Source organism: Pogoniulus pusillus, chromosome 39 (assembly GCF_015220805.1).
Source record: "Pogoniulus pusillus isolate bPogPus1 chromosome 39, bPogPus1.pri, whole genome shotgun sequence".
Lineage (NCBI taxonomy): Eukaryota > Metazoa > Chordata > Aves > Piciformes > Lybiidae > Pogoniulus > Pogoniulus pusillus.
This window is the reverse complement of record NC_087302.1, coordinates 913120-932267: the sequence shown is the minus strand read 5'-3', so window position 1 is coordinate 932267 and position 19148 is coordinate 913120. Positions and strand designations below refer to the sequence as shown.

Here is a 19148-nt window from a genome sequence, read left to right as displayed (position 1 = left end):
CAGGCACAGGAGTGCCTGGCAGCACATGGAGCAGCACCAGAAGGAATCCCATGGGTTGTCCCCACTGACTACCCAACGCTGCTTGCCTACAGCAGCCTCATGCCCCCAGCACAGCAGGACAGGACAGCAACACGATGAGTGCCAACAGAGGGAAAGTCAACCCCAGCCCACAGCTGTGTCCAGGCCAGTGCAGTCTGGCTGTGGCATGGGGCTGGCTCCTTGGGAAGCAGCATACACCTCTCTGGATCACAGCAGCTGTGCTTCCAGGATGCTTCTGTCCAACTTCCCTGCTGGCATGCGGAGGGAGCTGAATTTCATCTCCTTTGCTTGTGCCCTGTGCATTGGGAGTCTGGAGCTGTGTCCCCATTGCTCCCTTGGTGCACTGAGAGTCAAGTAGCCAAAGTGAGTCCTGTGCTTGTGGTGGCCACAGCACCCATGGCCCCACACTGGTCCTGGCCTGGCAGAGCTGGACAGTCCCACGTCCCAGTCACTATTTGTCAGATGCTTTTCACACAGGGGTCTCAGCTATCCCCACTGCTGTGAAGCTGTGCTCCTGCCTCAGAGCCTGCTGAATCACCTCTGCCTTGCCCAGCTCCACCAACCCTGAGCCCTGTCCTTGCTTTGGCAAAGCACTCTCCAGCTTCTGAGCCACCAAGGCTGGGAGAAGCCCTGAGATGTGGGAGCAGGCACTGACAATGTGTCCCTGAGGCACCACACCAGGAACCAGCTGGGGAGCGAGAAGCTCACCCTATGAATGGCCTCCAGCATGTCCTCTGCCAGACCCAGCTCACCTCGGGTGGCTCCTGCACCACAATCGATGTGAATTAGCCACTCCCTGCTATCTGCTCTTCCACTTGTTTGCATCAGCTTGCAAACAGAATGCCAAGCCAGAGAGAAAGCAAAATGGAAACAGCCCAGCAGCACCCAACGCTTCCAGCCCGAGGGGTTCGCTGAAGAGATGTGTCAGCATTGCAGGCTCCTTTGCCCTGCTCCCCAGGCACATCCCTGCCTGCCCATGCCCACACCAGCATCCAAAAGGGAAGGTCTGATCTGGGTTTTAGAGAGCCCAAATGGTGCCCACGGGGTCCCCATCACAGTCCCTGCAGAAGGCTGACTGTCCTGCTGAGGACAGAGCCACACAACAGTGCCACCACAAACCAGCTGACCCCTTGGGGCTAGAGAAAGCACTGGGGTAAACTCCTCCTTGAGCCAATCCAGGCTGGCACAGGACCAAGGTGTACCCTAACTCCACCTGAAGGAAGCCTGAGACAACAACACTGTGCATGGGCAGCAGATGTGGTGCTGAGAAGTGTCTCAGTGGTAAGAGATTCCCAGCCCAGAGCTCTGCTCAAACTCACACACCTAGAAACAGTCCCCACGGAGCCACACCTGAGCCACAGCCTCCAGCCAGCCTCGTGGCTGCTCTCCAGATCTGGAGTGCCAGGCTGCCAGCACAGGGGCTGGGGCACTGCCAGCACTGGGGACATTTCAGGTCCTCCAAAAGAGAGACATAAGCTTCACAAGAGCTGAGCTTTGGCCAGTCTGGGCTCCCAGCAGAGCCAGCAGGGACTGGGCTTGGCCAAGACTGTGCACTTCATCAGGGAGCATTCACAGAACCACAGAAAGCCTCAAGTTGGAAGGGACCTTAAAGATTGTCCAGCTCCACCCTCGCTGCCATGGGCAGGGACACCTCCCACTTGGTCAAGGGATGAGATGTCCACAACTTCTCTGAGCAACCTGTTCCAGTGTCTCACCACCCTCACAGCAAAGAACTTCCTCCTAATATCCAATCTAAACCTACTCAGCTCTATCAAAGGAGCTCATCTGCTCCCAGAGTTCTGTTGCCAGCTTTGTCACACTTGGTGACACAACCCTGCACAAGACGTGCAGAGGGGGGACAGGCAGCGACCCCAGGTCCCAAGCACAGGGGTTGGCATGAGAAATGGAAGCAGTTCATCCCTTCTCTGGTGCTGAAGCCATGGTGCTGCCCCTCTGCCGTGCAGCAGTTCTGACACCTCCCCCTCCAGCTCCCACAGCACAGCTCCTCCTGCTTTCCTGGGGTGCACCTCTGGCAGCTTCAACAAAGTACAGTTGCCTCAGCCATGAGCCACCCTTCCAGCTCACCCAGCAGGAGGGGTTCCCAGCCCACAGCAGAACCCAGCCGACCAGCCGGAGAGCCAGAGGAGCTGGCAGGGGCCCAGCCCTGCTGCCGCCTCACCTGCGGCTGCCAGCCAGGCTCACAACCTGCCAAGGCAACCACGGCACAAAACCCTCAGCTCCTGACCCACAGCTACCTCCCAGGTCCCCTTTAGAAGGTCCCTCTGGCCAGCTTATCACACCTTGCTCACCTGCACTGCCCCCAGGTGAGCTCCAGCCCCGGGAGACAGCAGGACAGAGCAGCTCTGCCCTCACCTTCAGAAACGAATTCCTGGATTTGCTTCCAGGTCCTGCTGTAATTTCAGGGGATGCTTCAGGCCAGACCCTTGCAGGTACATGAGCAAAGTGCTCAACTCACCTCATGGTCATAGGCTCACAGAATGGTTTGGGTTGGAAGGAACTTTCAAGATCATCCAGTTCCAAACCCCTGCAGGGGGGTAGGGACACCTCCCACCAGCACAGGTTGCTCAAGGACTCATCCAGCCTGGCCTTCAACACCTCCCTAGGCAACCTGTGACAGAGTCTTCCCACCCTCACTCTCAACAATTTCTTCCTCTTCTCCTCTCCTCTCTCACTCTCTCCTCTCCCAGATCAAAGCCATTGTCCTTCATCCTGCCACTCCTAGCCCTTGTTAAAGTCCCTCTCCAGCTCTCCTGTAGCCCCCTTCAGGTACTGGGAGGCTGCTCTAAGGTCTCCATGGAGCCTTCTCTTCTCCAGGTGATGATCAGGAGGGCTCTAAGACAGACATAACAAGGCTGACACGAAGCCAAAGAGGGCTGTGGAGTGAGTAAGCACCACTGATGCCTACACCAGGTAGCTGTGTAAAACTCTGCCCTCCCCACAGCACCTGTGTGCCCCAGCCATGCCAAAGGTGCAGACACCTGTCCCAGCTGCAGGGCATGGCTGCGCTTCACCAGGCAACACATGGGCAGGTGCTGCCCATGGCCCACCCATGCAGCAGCTCCAAGGAGCTCCCATACCATGCTGGCCCCTGCGCTGGGACCACAGGGCTCTGGAGCCCCCTCCCTGCTGCAAGGCTGCTCCCAGGAGCCAGGGAAAGGTCTCCTCGGGCAGGCTGAGCTGGTGCTTTGCTCCCCTGCAAGGATTCCAGCAGCTCCTTCCAGCAGGAGATGAATCTCAGCCCTTCTCTTGAATTAATGAAAAATACATGACTGCCTGAGTTGGACAAATACCAGCGTCAGGGATGAAAGGAGCGCTGGAAAGCAACAAAACGTGGAGGAAATGGATCAGAGGAAGCCAAGCAGAGCAGCGGAGCGCTGGGCACTGCCGCTCGGTGTCACACCCGCCGCGACTCAGCCACAGCTCCATCCGTACAGCTCAGCTCAGCCCTGCAATGCAGCAGCCTCTGCCTTCCCAGCTCCCCTCCGCGCTCAGCTCCCCGGCTCCGAGCTGCAATGCAGCAGCCTGGCAAAGCTCCTGCACCCCCCAGACCACCGAGGCAGCCCCAAGCCCCCCCGACCGGGCTGGGAGCCTGGCACCTGCTCTGCCTTCCCGATCTCCCTGTCCCACGCCGGAGACTCGGCAAAAGCCCTCCCCTGACTCCTCCGGGAGAGCTGCTTCATGTGCCCGGAGGAGGAGGTGACTTTGCAGGGCAGGGGACATGGCAGCACCAGCCCGTGTCTGAGCTCCCACCCCCTGCGACCCTGCAGTTCCAAAGGTAGCAGCTCCGAAGTGTGAAGCCCTAAGAGGACAAGGACCAAGCTACACCCAAGGATGGAGCCATTCCTGCTCCACCCAGCGAGAGGATCCAGACTCAGAAGCTCTAACCACAGCTGCCACCGGTACCAGGCACATCACACACACACACGGCCTCAGGACACCGCTGCCACCACACACAGAGGGCACCAAATGCCACACAAAGGATGCTGAGGACCGGACAAGTGACCAGTTTGGAGGACCTGTCAGCAGGTCCATCTACAATGCAGAGTCAGGTGAGCAGTGGGAGCTGACCTGCAGACCACAGCCCAAGGGACAGGACAGGACAGGTGGCTTGGTCATGCAAGCCAGGAGGCACATGCTGGCCACAGAGACAGCCTGGCACTAGGGGCTGGCATCACTCACAGCTTATGCACCTTAGAGGGTGCATGCTACAGCTCCTTGATGAGCTGAAACGAATCCTCCCCTGTGCAGTGGGCACAAGCATCAGCCAAGTGCTGTCCTCAGGAGCTGGAGCAGGAGTGAGCAGGGAGGACCAAGAAAAGGTTGTCTGGCACCACGAGAGGCTGCACAGGAGGGCAATGAACTGCTAACCTTAGCAGACAGAACAGGGTGATGGCAGAGGGCACCAGTGCCAGGGAAGCTCTGTGGGCACAGAGATGCAAAACTGGGGACAGAGGCCACCAGGAAGGGACTCTCCAGAAGGGCCCAGAACTGACAGCAGTTTGAGTGCCACCCATGTACACTGCATCTGGAGTGGGCAGGACCCAAGAGTGTCCCTTCACGAGGCAGCATCCCAGGGCCCCTTGGCAGTGTATGGCAAGGCCTGGAGGGCTTTTCTTAAGACAAAAAGATATCCACTGCTGAAAAACTCCCCCGTGGATGTGCCCTTCCAGGAGTGTGCACAATGTTGCACTCGTTTGCATATTTTCTCAGTGGAGAAATGATGGATCTGGGGGCAAGACAGAGGCAGTCCCTGGGAAAGCCCCAACTGAACAGCAATTTGCAGGCTCTTTGGGGAGGAATTTATTTCAGCAGTGCCTACCTATCTTCTTGTCTTGAAATGTCTGCTCTGCTGCTTTGCCATGGGAAATTTTGAAAGACAGGTCTAGAATGTTTTAATTATTTTTTAAAAGCCCCTTTTTCACACTGCCAGCATCACTGGGAACATGGCACATCCCAGATGGGAACACTGCACATTCCAAACTGCTTCAGCAGAAATCTCTGAGGTCCCTGGGTCACATCCCCAGACTTCCTCCCCAGTCACTGCAGCCATCTCATCCAGGGACAGGGGACATGTACTACTCACTGTCAGCTCCCAGGAGCAGGCTGGAAGCAGCAACACACCACACACCTCTCCCATTTCTCCTCACCCTGACCTCAGATGCAGGAGTTCAGGCAGAAAGAAATAAATCCCCACCCCAACAACCTCATCACACAGGGGCCTTAAGAGAGGACCAACATCAGCATGATAGTGGCACCGGCACAGCTTCAGCGCTTTACGAGGCAATAACCCACTCCCAGCACTGTGAAGAGCTACTTGGTCTCTGACCTCCTCATGGTCTCCTGCCAGGGAGCCAGGCTGTTCCTGCAGAGCACTGCAACAGGCCTGGCAGTGCCCAGTGAAACAGCCAGGAACACTACAGGGCAGAGGAAAGAACACTGCGGGGCAGAGGCAGGAATGTCATGGGGCAGAGACCCTCCTTTTAATCCCTGGCCAGCAAGGGTGGTCAACAGCAGGGGATCTCCCTGGGCAGGGATACCCCGGTGGGCAGGGGTACCCCGGTGGGCAGGGGTACCCTGGTGGGTCCATCTCCACCAGAGCAGGAAGGTGCTTGCACAGGATGTGTCAGACACCAGCCAAGAGTCTTTCCTGCACTGTGGTTTCTTTTTTCAAACCCATCACAGTCGGATGCAAAATGAAGCTCCTGCCCTTCGAGGAGTCCATCTGCTCGTACCAGCCCCTTGGCTCTCCTCCTCAGCACCAACAGGCTGCTGGCACTCACTGCCTAGCCAGCCGCCAGCCCCAGCATAGCTGAGGTCTGCCCTGCCTGCGTGTCAGGCCCATGGAGGTACCAGGTCTCCAAGAGCACCATGCTGCCAGCAAAGACATCCCTGCTAGGCCACTCAAGGAAGGGTGGCATTGCTCACCTGCTGCCAGCTTCAGGCTGCAGCACTAAGAGAGTTCTACACCTATGGAGTTTGGCAGGGCTGAAGAGTCCTGTGATGAGCGTTTCAGGGAACACCACCTCCTCTGGGATCACCGTGTGCCCACCTGGGCTGCTGCCCATCCAACACCCGCTGTGCTTTCACTTCAGTTATTTAGCAGCCACTTAAGGGGCACCATTTCCTTGGCCATCTCTTGCTGGATGTGGCTGCAGAAAGCAGCTGCAGATCCTAGAGATGTTCTGGGGACCTCTAGGTAAGTGCAGCAACCAGGCTGGGCACCACACCTCAGCACTGACAAAGTCACTCACAGCCCATGGTGTGCCCCTGCACCCTCCTGCCCTCCACACGTGGGGACAGGCACAGTGAGCTCTGCACGGCCACAGTGAGCTCTGTGCAACCACAGTGAGCTCTGCACGGCCACAGTGAACTCTGTGCAACCACAGTGAATTCTGCATGGCCACATTGAGCTCTGCGTGGCCACACTGAGCTCTGCATGGCCACACTGAGCTCTGCGCGGCCACACTGAGCTCTACGCAACAACACTGAGCTCTGCGCAACCACACTGAGCTATGCGCGGCCACACTGAGCTCTGCGTGGCCACACTGAGCTCTGCGTGGCCACACTGAGCTCTGCGCGGCCACGCTGAGCTCTGCATGGCCACGCTGAGCTCTGCATGGCCACACTGAGCTCTGCGCGGCCACTCTGAGCTCTGCGCGGCCACTGTGAGCTCTGCATGGCCACACTGAGCTCTGTGCAACCACACTGAGCTCTGCACGGCCACACTGAGCTCTGCGCGGCCACACTGAGCTCTGCGCGGCCACACTGAGCTCTGTGCAACCACACTGAGCTCTGCACGGCCACACTGAGCTCTGCGCGGCCACACTGAGCTCTGCGCGGCCACACTGAGCTCTGCGCGGCCACACTGAGCTCTGCGCGGCCACACTGAGCTCTGCATGGCCACTTCTGCTACCATGTTGGCCATGAGCCCTCCGAACCCTTCACCCCATGGCCAGGCACGGGTGTAATTAGCAAGCCCAGCTGCCAGCCAGCTTTGATGAGAAGCCTCAGCCTTTGGTCGATGTGAAATGTGTAATTTGCACGATGGAAATAGCCTCTCCAAAGCACATGTGGTTGCTGCGTCCCTGTGACCTCTCCCATGTTGCGCAGGCTGCTCTGCTCCGAATGTGGTTACATCTCCAGCAGCTCTACAAAGGCTTCGGTGCCATCAAACAGAAGACACAGCAGCAACAACCACATGAGAGGTAACATTTGGCTGCTACTAAGTAAACTGCACTTTTGGCCAGCAGTGGCCTGGGAGTGCTTCTAGCAGGAGGAGTATGAGGTAGAGGCAAGGACTCGGGCATGGAGAGCAAAGACTCACAAGGTCTCTCCAACCTGTGGTGCCTGATGGAACAGGGAGCTTGAGCTAGGCAGAGGCAGCAGAGGTGTCTCAGCACAGGTCAGCGATCAAAGGACACCATCACCTACGAGGCTGAAGGTCCCTGCAACTCCTGCCTCTTTCTTCCCAGCACAAACCAAGCTTGTGGATATTCTCATGCCACTTTGGATAGCCAACCAGCTCAGGCTGATCATTCTCTTGCCAAAGAGATCCATAAGAACAACAAGAAAAACCTTCCCTCCCTCTCGAGCACCTCCTGCAGCAAGCAGGAGAAAGCCTCTCTCCTGGCCCTGCTCAAGAGCCCACTCCATGGAGTGAGTGATCCTGTTCCATCTCAGTCCATGCCCGCTACAGGAACCACCTCTCCCTTGAGCCAGGGTATGGAATATATTATCACTCCTGAAGGTCTCATCTGCCTGAATCACCCCAGATGCCAAGCAAAGGGCAGGACCTGAAGCTCAGCAGGTGTCCAGGCCCACACACCCCTAGCCACGGTTCTGCTGCTGGCACATGATGGCACAGCCACCAGTGCTGTCACACTGCTCCTTCCTCTGCACATCCCCAAGCTCCTGTCACCATCCTCACCACAGGAGCTGTCAAGGACATGCCAGGTCTTGGTTGGCTTGATTAAGCAGGTATGACTCAATAGCACAACTCCATGAACATGAGGAGTGCAGCTCCATGGAAGTAAAGTGACATTTCTGCAGGGTCCACCCCAGGCACTGTCCTCCCCTGACACTGGCCAACCAGCCCTCAGTCCCCACTGCAGGGAGCTCCACAGTCCACCCATCTTGGGAAATCATCCCTGTCAGCAAACGCACAGGTCTGTGTGGTCAGGGATTGGCACAGGCTGCCCAGGGAGGTGGTGGAGTCCCCATCCCTGGAGGTGATCAAGAAATGTGGACATGGCACTTGGGTACATGGTTTGGTGGCCACGGTGGCGTTGGGCTGATGGTTGGACTGGATGGTCTTAGAGGGCTTTGCCAACCAAAACAATTCTGTGATTCAAAGGATGGATTAGCAGAGTTTGGTCCTGATGGGCCAGCTGACCAAGCCTTCAGATGGCAAGTTCAGTCCAAAGGGATGTTTGACACCTCCCAGGGTCAAGCTCAGCCCCATGGCAACCATCCCAGAAACCACAGCAGGTGTAGGGAGCATTTCCACAGCACATGGTCTTCCTCAGCATGTGCACCAGCCCCTGTCCTGGGCAGGATCTCTGGTCCTCCAGGAATCACGATAAACCAGGAGCCCCTCCCATGTGCCAGTCCTGCACCTTCAGGGATGCTGCAAGAATTCATCTTGGTAGTACTGAGGAAACCCTAAGAGCAAAGCATCACAGAGGCACCCCCAGATTCCCCAGGCATGCAGCAGATCCCTCAGTCCTCTAAGTGACAAATCCCCCTGCAGCCCTGCCGCGCCCCCAGGGCATCTGGTGCTCCCCTGGCATTAGGGCCGAGGATGGATATGCATGAGCCCAGCTACAGGACCAGCAGGGCATCCTGAGGCTCTGCAGCCCCCACTGTGGGGCTGACCTCTCTTGCTTGTCCTGATCATCCTCACTGCACCTGTCCATGCTTTGAGCTCACTCTGTGCCTTTCCACAAGCCACTTGCACAGCTCCAGCAAGATCTGGGAAGCCACAGGGGCTGGGACTGTCCCCAGACAGGGAGAAGCTTAGGCAGGGTGCAGACCACGGCTGCTGCTCTAGTGGGTGGGCACAGCCAGGGGGTCAAAGGCCGTGGTCTGGAGGTTCTGTGCCTCCAGTGCACACACCAGTGCACACTGTGCCAGAGGGACGCTGTGGCTGTGTGCTGGGACGTTGGGGCTGTGACACTGAACACTCCTGAAGCAGCAGGATGTGCAGCAGGGGACTGGACTCAGCAAGCATGGCTTGAAGGATGTCCAACTTCAGCACCCTCTGCACCTCTTCCAAACTCCCCCACAGCCTCAGATGGGGTGGATCTCTCTTCTCCCTGCCCACAGCACAGCTCTGATCACAACGAAGCCAGGAGAAGGCATCTCAAACTAGCTCTCCAAGTGCCTGGCCTCCAAAAGGGAAGCCCAGTCATGGAACCTGAAGGGATTGGACACACCAAGGCTCCCAGCCCCACCTAGACCACTGGTCCCCCACCACTGCCAGCCCATCAGGGCTTTACACCTAGCTAGCTCAGGCGCCGGAAGCACCACGACAGCCGTGCAGAGCTTGTCTGCCACCTTCTCACACCAGGCTGCCAGACCAAATGGAGCTTTTTGGAGTCGCAGGCCCCCCACAGCCCTTGTCCAGATGAGCCCATGGGAGCTGCCAACGAGGAAGCAGCAGGGACTAAGCGTCAGTGGGCAGCAGGAGGGCTCCCGAGGCTGCCAGTTTCCTAGAGATCAGCACGCAGCCATGCGGGAAACGGGAGGGCTGGGCACGCATGTACCGAGAGCCAGCGGCAGCAGGTCCCGAGCTCAGCGGCACGGCCGGCACAAGGACCAGCGCTTGTTGCTCCTTTGAAAGCCACCACGCACACAAGGAGCTCTCAACCGCGCAGGCTCAGCGCTCAAACCCACCGGGACAGCAAGATGCAGGCGGCCACAGGCTGTAACCAGCTCACGCGAACCCTGTGGCAGCATCCTTGGAGGACCCTCCTCGGCTACAGCCCCCGAGGAGCTCTGGACCTGAGACCCCCCGCGCGAAGCGCAGACAGCGGCACGGGCCCTTCGCACGGCATCCCCAGCGGCAACCTCCCAGCAAGAGCTGCCAAGGTCAACCCCCGGGGCGGCCATCCCCACGGCAGGGAGCAGAGCAGTGTCTGGCCGGGCAGCCTCCATTGTCTGTGGCGGGGTGTGGAGGCAAGGAGTGACCAAAAGGATACCTAGAGGGTGGACGAGCTCGACCACGACCTGCCATTGCTCCTGGCCAGGAGGCCGAGAGGAGGCTATGTGCCGGCCCTTGGGCTGCCCGACGGCGCCTTGCTCCTCGAGGAGACCAACAGCAGCACCCCTGCGCCTTCTGCCCCTGCACCCTTTCTCCCTGTGCGCCCCTTCTCCCTGTCCCCAGCGCTGGGGACGCTGCTGCAGCCCCTGGCGTGTCCCTCCCAAAGGTGGCCGGCGCCCTCGACGCCTGGCTTGGCCGGACTGCCACCATGTCCCTATCCCCTGCCACCGACGCGGGCAGGGCGCAGAGCCCGCACTCACCCAGCATCTGGCTGAAGAGCAGCTGCTCCAGGTCGCCCAGCACCGTCACCACCAGCTCGGGGTCCACCTTCAGGTAGGGCTTCTCCTCGGTGCCCGCCGCCACCGTCGGCCCCTTCCCGCCCAGCAGCTCATCGTCGCACTTGCCGCCGCCGCCCCCGCCCGCCTCGGGGGCCTTGCTGAGGGGCTTCACCTCCGCGTAGGGCCCGCGGGGAATGCGGCTGGGCTTGCCGGCGGGCGGCGGCTTGGCGGGGCCGGAGGGGCGCGGCGACAGCAGCGAGTGCTCGGAGCGGGACAAGCTCCGTGACATGGCGGGCGCCTCCCGGCCACGGGGGCCGCCGCCCCGGCCCCCACCTCCCGCCGCCGCCCCCGTTGGCGACGCCTTGGCCATATCGTCGCTCCAACGGGGCTCGTAGAGCTGCCGCTTCTTCTCGGCGTCGGTGAGGAAGGCCAGGTTGGTGAGCGACTTCTGCTTCCGCAGGTTGGTGCCGGCCGGCAGCCGCCCCTCCGCGCTGCTCGCCTTGAAGACGCGCAGCTCCGCGCCCCGCGGCCCCGCCGCCGCCGCCGACTTCGCCCGCTTCGGCATCACCGTGCCGCCGTCAGGGCCCCGCCGGTACCCGCGCTCCTCCTCGCCCAGCTCCACGTCGGGAAGACTCTTGAGGTTGCTCCCCAGCATCCCCGCGCTGCAACCATTTAACCCGCCGGGCGCTGCTGCTGCTGTTGCTGCTGCGGCACCGAAGACACACCGGGCGAGACAGAGAGAGAAGCGCCGTTAGCTCCCGCCCCAGCGGGGCGGAGCGGGACGGGACGGGGAGGAGATGGGGGGCGAGGGGGGATGAACGGCGCGGCCCCACCTCGCGGCTCCGACGGCGGCGGGACACTGCGAACCAGCGGAATGTCAGGGGCGAACAAAAAGAGCCCTCCCTCCTCCGCCGCCGGCTGCGCGGGAGGGGGCGGGGCGCGGCGCGCGCGCCCGCCGCGGGGAGGAGGAGAGGGGAGGGGGCGCGCGCCGCGGGGCGGGGCGGGGCGGGAGCGCGCGCGGGACACGGGGGCGTGCGGAGCCGAGCGCGAGGAGAGAGCGCGCAGCAGCTGGGGCTGTGCGGGACACGGGAACGTGCGGGACACGGGGGCGTGCGGGACATGGGAACGTGCGGGACACGGGGGAGTGCGGGACACGGGGGAGTGCGGGACACGGGGGCGTGCGGGACACGGGGGAGTGCGGGACACGGGAACGTGCGGGACACGGGGGCGTGCGGGACACGGGGGCGTGCGGGACACGGGAACGTGCGGGACACGGGAACGTGCGGGACACGGGGGCGTGCGGGACACGGGGGCGTGCGGGACACGGGAACGTGCGGGACACGGGAACGTGCGGGACACGGGGGAGTGCGGGACACGGGAACGTGCGGGACACGGGGGCGTGCGGGACACGGGGGAGTGCGGGACACGGGAACGTGCGGGACACGGGGGCGTGCGGGACACGGGGGCGTGCGGGACACGGGAACGTGCGGGACACGGGGGCGTGCGGGACACGGGGGCGTGCGGGACACGGGGGCGTGCGGGACACGGGAACGTGCGGGACACGGGAACGTGCGGGACACGGGGGAGTGCGGGACACGGGAACGTGCGGGACACGGGGGCGTGCGGGACACGGGGGAGTGCGGGACACGGGAACGTGCGGGACACGGGGGAGTGCGGGACACGGGAGCGTGCGGGGCACGGGGGAGTGCAGGACACGGGAACGTGCGGGACACGGGGGCGTGCGGGACACGGGGGAGTGCGGAGCCGAGCGCGAGGAGAGAGCGCGCAGCAGCTGGGGCCGTGCGGGACACGGGAGCGTGCGGGGCACGGGAGCGTGCGGGACACGGGAACGTGCGGGACACGGGGGCGTGCGGGACACGGGGGAGTGCGGGACACGGGGGCGTGCGGGACACGGGGGCGTGCGGGACACGGGAACGTGCGGGGCACGGGGGCGTGCGGGACACGGGGGCATGCGGGACAGTGGGAATGTGCAGGACAGCAGAACGTGCAGGACCTGGGGGCATGCGGGACACGAGAACGTGCGCACCTGGGGTGGTGCGGGAGAGCAGGAACGCGCGGGCCCTGGGGACGTGCAGGATAAGGGAACGTGCGGGACAGCGGGGGCGTGCAGGGGTAGAGGGACTGCGCAAGACCCCAGACCATGTGGGACTTCAGGGGACAGCGGGACGCTGGAGACCCCCGGGCTATGCGGGACTCTGAGGGCAGAGGGCCCGTGCAGGACCCGCAGGATCATGTGGGCCCTGGGGAGATAGAGGAACCCCGGGCCGAGGGCTGCAGCTGCAGGCGCGGTGCTGGCTGCACCCCGTGGGTGCTGCCCACGCATCCGGCCAGCCGCTGTGCCCGGCGCTGCCCGCAGCCCCCTAGAGCCCCTTGCAGGCAGAGACGCGGCGGGTGCAGGCTGGGGGGGGGATGAAGCCAGCTGGGGGGGCCACACCCCAGCTCCCTAAGTGGGAAGACCCCCTCCTCCTGCCTGCCTCAGTCCCCACACCAGCCCTGACAGCTCGCAGTGGCCCCGGGGAGGGGTCTGCACCCCAAACGGTGCAGGAAGGATTCAGGGTGGTCCCAGGAGCCCCTCGAAGAACGCTGTTGCTCCCGAACCCTGTGGGGCCTCTCCAGTGATCCGGGGGAGAAAAAAGAGGGGGAGCAGGATCTGGTTATCATCATTTTTCATTAATTAGCCGTCCCTCGGGAGGGGTGAATTAAGTCTATTTGGTGACCTCACGCAGGCTGCCATGGCAACCGCCAGAAAATATTGCATTAGAGCCATCCCCATGTGCGAGATAAGCAGCCGGGAGGGCCCGGGGTGAGGCATGGCCCGCGGGGCACGACCACGCTGCGTGGTTCGGGGTGCAGCCCATGGAGCATGAGGAGCCCCGAAAAGAACCCAGCCCGGACGAGACAGCTAAGGGTGGTCAAGAAAAAGGGTGCCTTGCCCCAGAGGTGCTGCCGGGGCAGGATGGGTGCACAAGCCAGCCGCTGCACCCCGAAGCCGCTCTGAGCTGGGGGGGTTGTTGCATCCCTCGCAGAGCTGCGAGGCCATCGCCCGGGCGCGGAGCCCTCTGCGGGCGTTTCTGTGGCTGTTAAGTCATTTTGGGGCCAGCGAGGTGACTTTTACACCTCACAATGTTCCCTGTTCCCCCTGGCCAAGACAAACAGAGCCCCAGGAGGTGCCACGGGCCAGGGTGGCTGCGTCAGACATGAGTCAGGGGAAGGATCCAACCCTTTCCCCAGGACCAGATCTGCTCAGCCTCATCCCAAAGCTCCCCACGGCAGCAGGCAGCTGTGCTGGGAACACGCCAGCCCCACTCGCTCCCCTCCTCCTGTCTCCTGGAGATTCCTCCTGTCCACCACCGCTTGCACTGCTTCCCGAGTCAGGGCTCAGCACTGAACTCTGCTACCCCCGGGCTGCACGGCAGTGATGCCAGGAGCACGCTGCAGTGCCAGTCTGCGCCGTGAACCACCGTGGCTCTGACCGACTTCTGTCCATTCAAATCACCCGGCAAAGCTCCCGGCTCTTCTTTTTTCCCCTTCCCTGCACATCCCTGGAGCATCCCACCATCCTCCACTGCCGCTGCCCTGGCAACCACCGCCCCAGCATCCCTCCAAGCAGACGCCCCCCCTAAAGTCTGCCCCCAAAGCAAGCACTGAAGCGGCTGGGGTGTCCCCAGCACTGCAGTGGGCAGTTTGTATTTGGGCCACTCGGGCCCCAAGGAAAAGGATGCCCCGAGTGGGTGTGGGGAGCCAGCAGTGCTGCAGCACCCACCCCCACACCAGCTCCCTGGAAATGGGTCATGCCTGGAGCTCGCTGGGAAACGGAAGGAGCCAAGCAGGGTGATGTCCTGGCAGCATCACTGGAGGGGATGGCCCCCCGATGCCAGAGCAGCTGCGGAGGATGCCAACGTGGTTCCAGTGCCCAGGTGAGGCCGCGCCACTGGGTGTAGTTTTGTGACTACTGAAGGTCCCTGGGCAAGGCAGCTGCACATGTGCCCTTCCCAAGGCACCTGGGACACCTCTTATGTGGGGGATCCCCCACCCTCTAGCCCTGGCTACCATTCTTACCTGGAGCCACAAGAGGCTGAGCCCCAACATGAGTCTCTGCCCCACAGCACCATCCCAGCAGGACCCCCATATCCCCAGCAACCCCTCCCCCCCCCCCCCCCCCCCCCCGACTCACTCAAGTATCCAGCTTTGGGGTCAGATCCCTCTGCAGCAGCAGGGCCCTCATCACCTGTGGACATGGCTGTCTCCTCCTGGTCCTCCTGCAGCCTGGGGGCAGAGGAGGGGTGAGATGGGAGGAGCAGGGATGCATTACAGGGTGCAGCCAGCTAAGGCTCCCCAGGAGACAGATACACAATGCCTTGAGCTCTGCCAGGGTTTGGGGATGATGGTCCCAAGGCACCAGGGCTCCAAGGGCACCCCACTCCTCACCGAGTCCATCCCTTGCCCTGCACTGTTGCCCACAAGTGCCCCATGAGCCCCCAGCACCTCAAACCCAACAGGAACCCTCCTTTTGTGGCAGAGACCCCGGACCAAACCCCGTGGCCATCCCCTCCACGCCCACCTGCCTCCCCATGTGCTCATGTGCTCCTATCCCCACACCCTCCCCAACCCCATGCCCCCAGTGCCCAGACACTCACCGGTACTGGAAAGGTGCCACGGTGGCAGTGACAGGGTGGCTGTGCAGGGGGCCTGAGGAGAAGGTGATGGTCCCTGACCCAAACATGGAGCTTCGGCCCTGCAAGCTGCCAGGGGGCTCATCCCCTGTCTCCACAGTGGCCACCAAACTGCCCTTGCTGAGGGACCCCCCTAGACGCCCTCCACTCTTGCCCTGTGCCAGAGTGGGTTTGGGCAGCTCCATAGGCTCCACAACCCTGCCTGCTCCTCTCTGCCCACTGCCCACTACCTCTGGCCACTTCTTGGAGGGCACCAGGGGTCTCAATGGAGCTTTCTGCCCGCTGCAGGGCAGGATGCTGGGGCTGCCCTCCCTGCTCCTGGCTGGCTCACGTCTGGTGGCTCTGCCACTGCCTTTGGGCTTGAGGGTCTTGGGTCCAGGGGCCAGCACTCTGCCTGGCTGGGGGGACAGAGCCCCAGTAGGGACAGGGCCTGCCAGGGTGCTTGGAGGGGCCATGACGTGCAGCTTGCCATGGGCTGTGGCACGGGGCACCGGGATGGCAGAGGCGTAGTGGCTGCGGCCGGCGGCGTTGATGTTGGCCATCCCATTCATCCTGGTGAGGCGACTGTCAGTGAGGCTGTGGGGGGGAAAGAGAGTTGGACAGAGACTGGCACAGCAAGCTGGTGGGCACGGGGGACACTCACATATCCTCAGGCATGCTGAACCCTGGGCTTGGCCCCCACTGACTATGAATGTTCAGTGTCTCCATCCCAGGAAGAGCCCAGTGCACCCCACACCCCCGGGTGGGGACACACATGGTGTCCCCTCACAGGAATCCCTAGGGGCAGGGCACATGTGACCTTGTCCCCTAGTGAGCCTCTGCAGCCCTATCCCCATGTCTCCAGGTCCCTGTGGCAGGTCCCTGCACCAGGCCACATAGGCACAGACCCTCACCAGGCAGAGCTGTGCCACAGGCAGGATGGAGCCCCCTTGGCCACCCAAACCCTTTTTCTGCTGCCTTAAATCACCTCCTGGTCAACCAAGACCATCTCTTGGCTGCCCAGATCATTTCCCAGACACCTGAGGTCCTCTTCTGGGCACTTAAGACTACCTCCTGCACATCCAAGGCTATCTTTGGCCACCCAGCAGCACAGAGATCAGCTCTGTCAGTCCAGTCCTCAGGCTGAGCCACATCTCTGCCATCCCCATCCCCAGTGCTCCCCAAGGTGGTGCAGCCACCCCAGCTCCTGCTCTCATCTCACATCAGCACCACCACCCAGACAGTGCCCCACATGCCCTGGCCTTGGTGTTTTGCCCCATCCCACCCAAAGCACCCACAGGCAGGACTGACTATGCCACCGCTCATGACAGGGGCATTGGCATGGGCACAGCAAGTGGAGAAGCTCATCCCTCCTGCAGGCTCTGTGCTGGCAGGCAGAGCAGAGCTCATCAGGAGCCAGCTCCACCTCCTCCAAACACCTCCTGCCTGCAGCTCTGCAGGAAAAGACAAAAAATCCAAACTGGAAAGGGAAGTTTTTCTGCAGATGGGGAGGTTTGGGTGCCTGTGCCAACCGCTGCCTCCTCACCTCAGTGCAGCCACAGAGGACCAAATGTCAAATGGGCACTGGCTGCTGCCACAGATCTCCCAGGACCAGGGTCACTGCAGAGTGGTTCTGCTCACCCCTCCTGAAGAAGAACCTCTGGAGAGGGGAGCAGAAGCTTCTGGGGTCCGCAGGGATCCTGGAGGAACCATAAGCTCCAGGCTGGGCAACCTCAGTGCCTGTCACCCCCGAAGGATTCTTGCCGGTGCTGGCGTGCGGCCGGGTGGGTGCAGCGAGCACAAGAGGGGCTTTGTGTGCCCGCTCCAGCGAGCACGTTCGGGGCCGTTCCCGGGGGGCCAGGGGCCACTGCTGCCCAGGTAGGGGCCGCACACACAGGGGCTGCTCTGTTCGGGGCTGGCAGCCTGGCTGCCTGTCAAACCACCCGGCCGAGATCCAGCTGCCCGGAGCTGGAAGGGTTCCCTGGCAAGCCACAGGGCGCAGGGGGTCACCTCCTGTCACCTCCATGGGAGCAGCACCCAGCCCTGCACCTCTCACGGCTCCTGGGGGAAGGGACTCATGGGCAAGGCCCCAAAACACCCCAAATATGCCCCATTTTGTCTCCTCCCAATGCTACAGTTACCTCGAGCCATGCTCCCCCCAGGCTTTGGGGAGTCTGCTAGGACTGAGCCTTGCCCCTTATCAGCCACAGGGAGCCCCCCTCGGGGCAGCCATGGCCCTGCCACAGACAGCACTTGGGTGAAAGCACCCAAAATCCCTTCTCCAGCGCCACATGAGCCCCAGGTCAGGGGGAGAAAGTGAGCAGACAAGACCTAAGCACTGCAGCTGACCCAGGGCCAGCCAGGAGCTCCAAAGGCATTTTCAAGGCATTTTTAATTAAGAGGCAGAGGGCCCTGACAGGCCCAGCCCTGGGCTTGCTCTCCTTGAAGCTTTTGAAATGCCCAGGGAGGTTTTCTCTCCCTCCACTGCCCAATCGCTGGTGGATGGAGGGAGGGACAAGGCACCTGGAGGAGTCTCTGGCCCAGCTGCAGCCCTGAGCTGCTGCATGGGATGAGATGGAGACAGGCACTGGGAATCTGTCAGCCCTGCACTGCCAAGCAGGTCTGGATGTGGCCCCAGTGGGAGGTGAGGCAGGGTGGCAGAGCAGGGGTCTCACTGCTGCTGGGCAAGGCTGGGCCTGTCCAGAAACCCTGCACTGGCAGCAGCTTGCACCCGAGGGTGCTGTAGGTTGGGTGCCACGTGGGGCCACACAGGAGCTTTCCTTGCACCCACAGTGGTGCACAGCAGCTAAGGCTCAGCTCAGCAGCCAGCACCAGACAGGAGCCAGAGAGCAGCACCCCCAGGGACACAACACTCCCAACCCACCCAGCAGTGAGCACGGGCAGCGATCAGCTCCCCTCGGCCCTTCTGCCCTTTCCCCGGTTGCAGCTCACACTCAAACCCCAGTGGTGCACTCCTCTTCACCCTCTCTAACCCAGCCCCCTGCACAGTGCCTGGAGGCAGAGCAATTCCCAGCTCTGAGCTGCAAAACATCTGCCAAGGCCTGTGGGGTTGTCTTCCCCCCCCCCAGGAGAGTGAGGACACCTGGGTCAGGGCTCAGAGCCAGTGCACAAGGGTGGCTCAGCCACTGGTCCCAGCTCACCTACTTCACCCTCGATGAAGGTGCACAAACATTTCCAGCCCCAAGGCTGTTGCTGCTGAGTCTTCTCCTTAATGCAGAGAGAGGTCATCTGCCACTGCCTCCACCCAGCTGGCCCTGAGACCCTCTTCAACCAGCTCAGAGGGGCAAAAAACTTCATCCAGCTTTGTGCCACAACCTTCCCTTCCTCAGTAACCTCTGAGCCCCATCAGTGTGCAGCACCTCTCCAGCCCTGCCTGCTCACCAGGCACTTGGCATTGGGGCTGGAACCAGGCTTTGTAGCCATTTCTCCCCTCCAAGCCCACCAGCAGCTGCCTCACCGCTGTGCCCTGGCTGCAGCAGATGCCAAAGCTGCCATGATGCCCACAAAAAAATATCAATCCTCTTCTTGTGCTCACAGGGTTGAGGTTTCCCAGGAGATGCCAATGCTTGCCAGGAGCCAGGCTCTGGAGCCATCCCCTCCCTGCATGACACATCTCAGGGGTCTCCAAGGATTCCCTGCACCCAGCTAAGCGTGGGTGACCCCTCCTCAGGCTTCACCCTGCCTGAGGGATACTGGGGGCTTCCCTGGGGCTGGGCAAAGGGGCTGTGACCCTGCTCCTCTGGGCTGGCACACCAGCTGGACCTCTGAGCTGGGGTCTGCTACCCAGGGATGTCACCTAAGTGGCAAACCCAAGCAACTGCCACCAAGACTTCTCCCATCAGCTCCAGGAGGAGC

General features: G+C 61.8%; 1 protein-coding gene across 4 annotated transcripts in view; it reads right to left on the bottom strand.

The window, feature by feature from the left end:
• NAV1 (neuron navigator 1) overlaps positions 1 to 15987 on the bottom strand; it is a 67361-nt gene extending 51374 nt beyond the window's left edge. For 3 of the 4 annotated variants that reach the window (XM_064173922.1, XM_064173920.1, XM_064173923.1), the window contains exons 1-3: positions 15258 to 15887; positions 14795 to 14886; positions 10582 to 11304 (exon numbers count right to left, since the gene is read on the bottom strand). In XM_064173922.1, the coding sequence (XP_064029992.1) occupies positions 10582 to 11304; positions 14795 to 14886; positions 15258 to 15844 (1402 nt within the window). In that variant the 5' untranslated portion in view covers positions 15845 to 15887. Of the gene's footprint in view, positions 1 to 10581; positions 11305 to 14794; positions 14887 to 15257 lie in introns of all 4 variants that reach the window. The other variant, XM_064173924.1, reaches the window with a different exon arrangement.
• Between the last annotated feature and the right edge of the window lie 3161 nt (positions 15988 to 19148).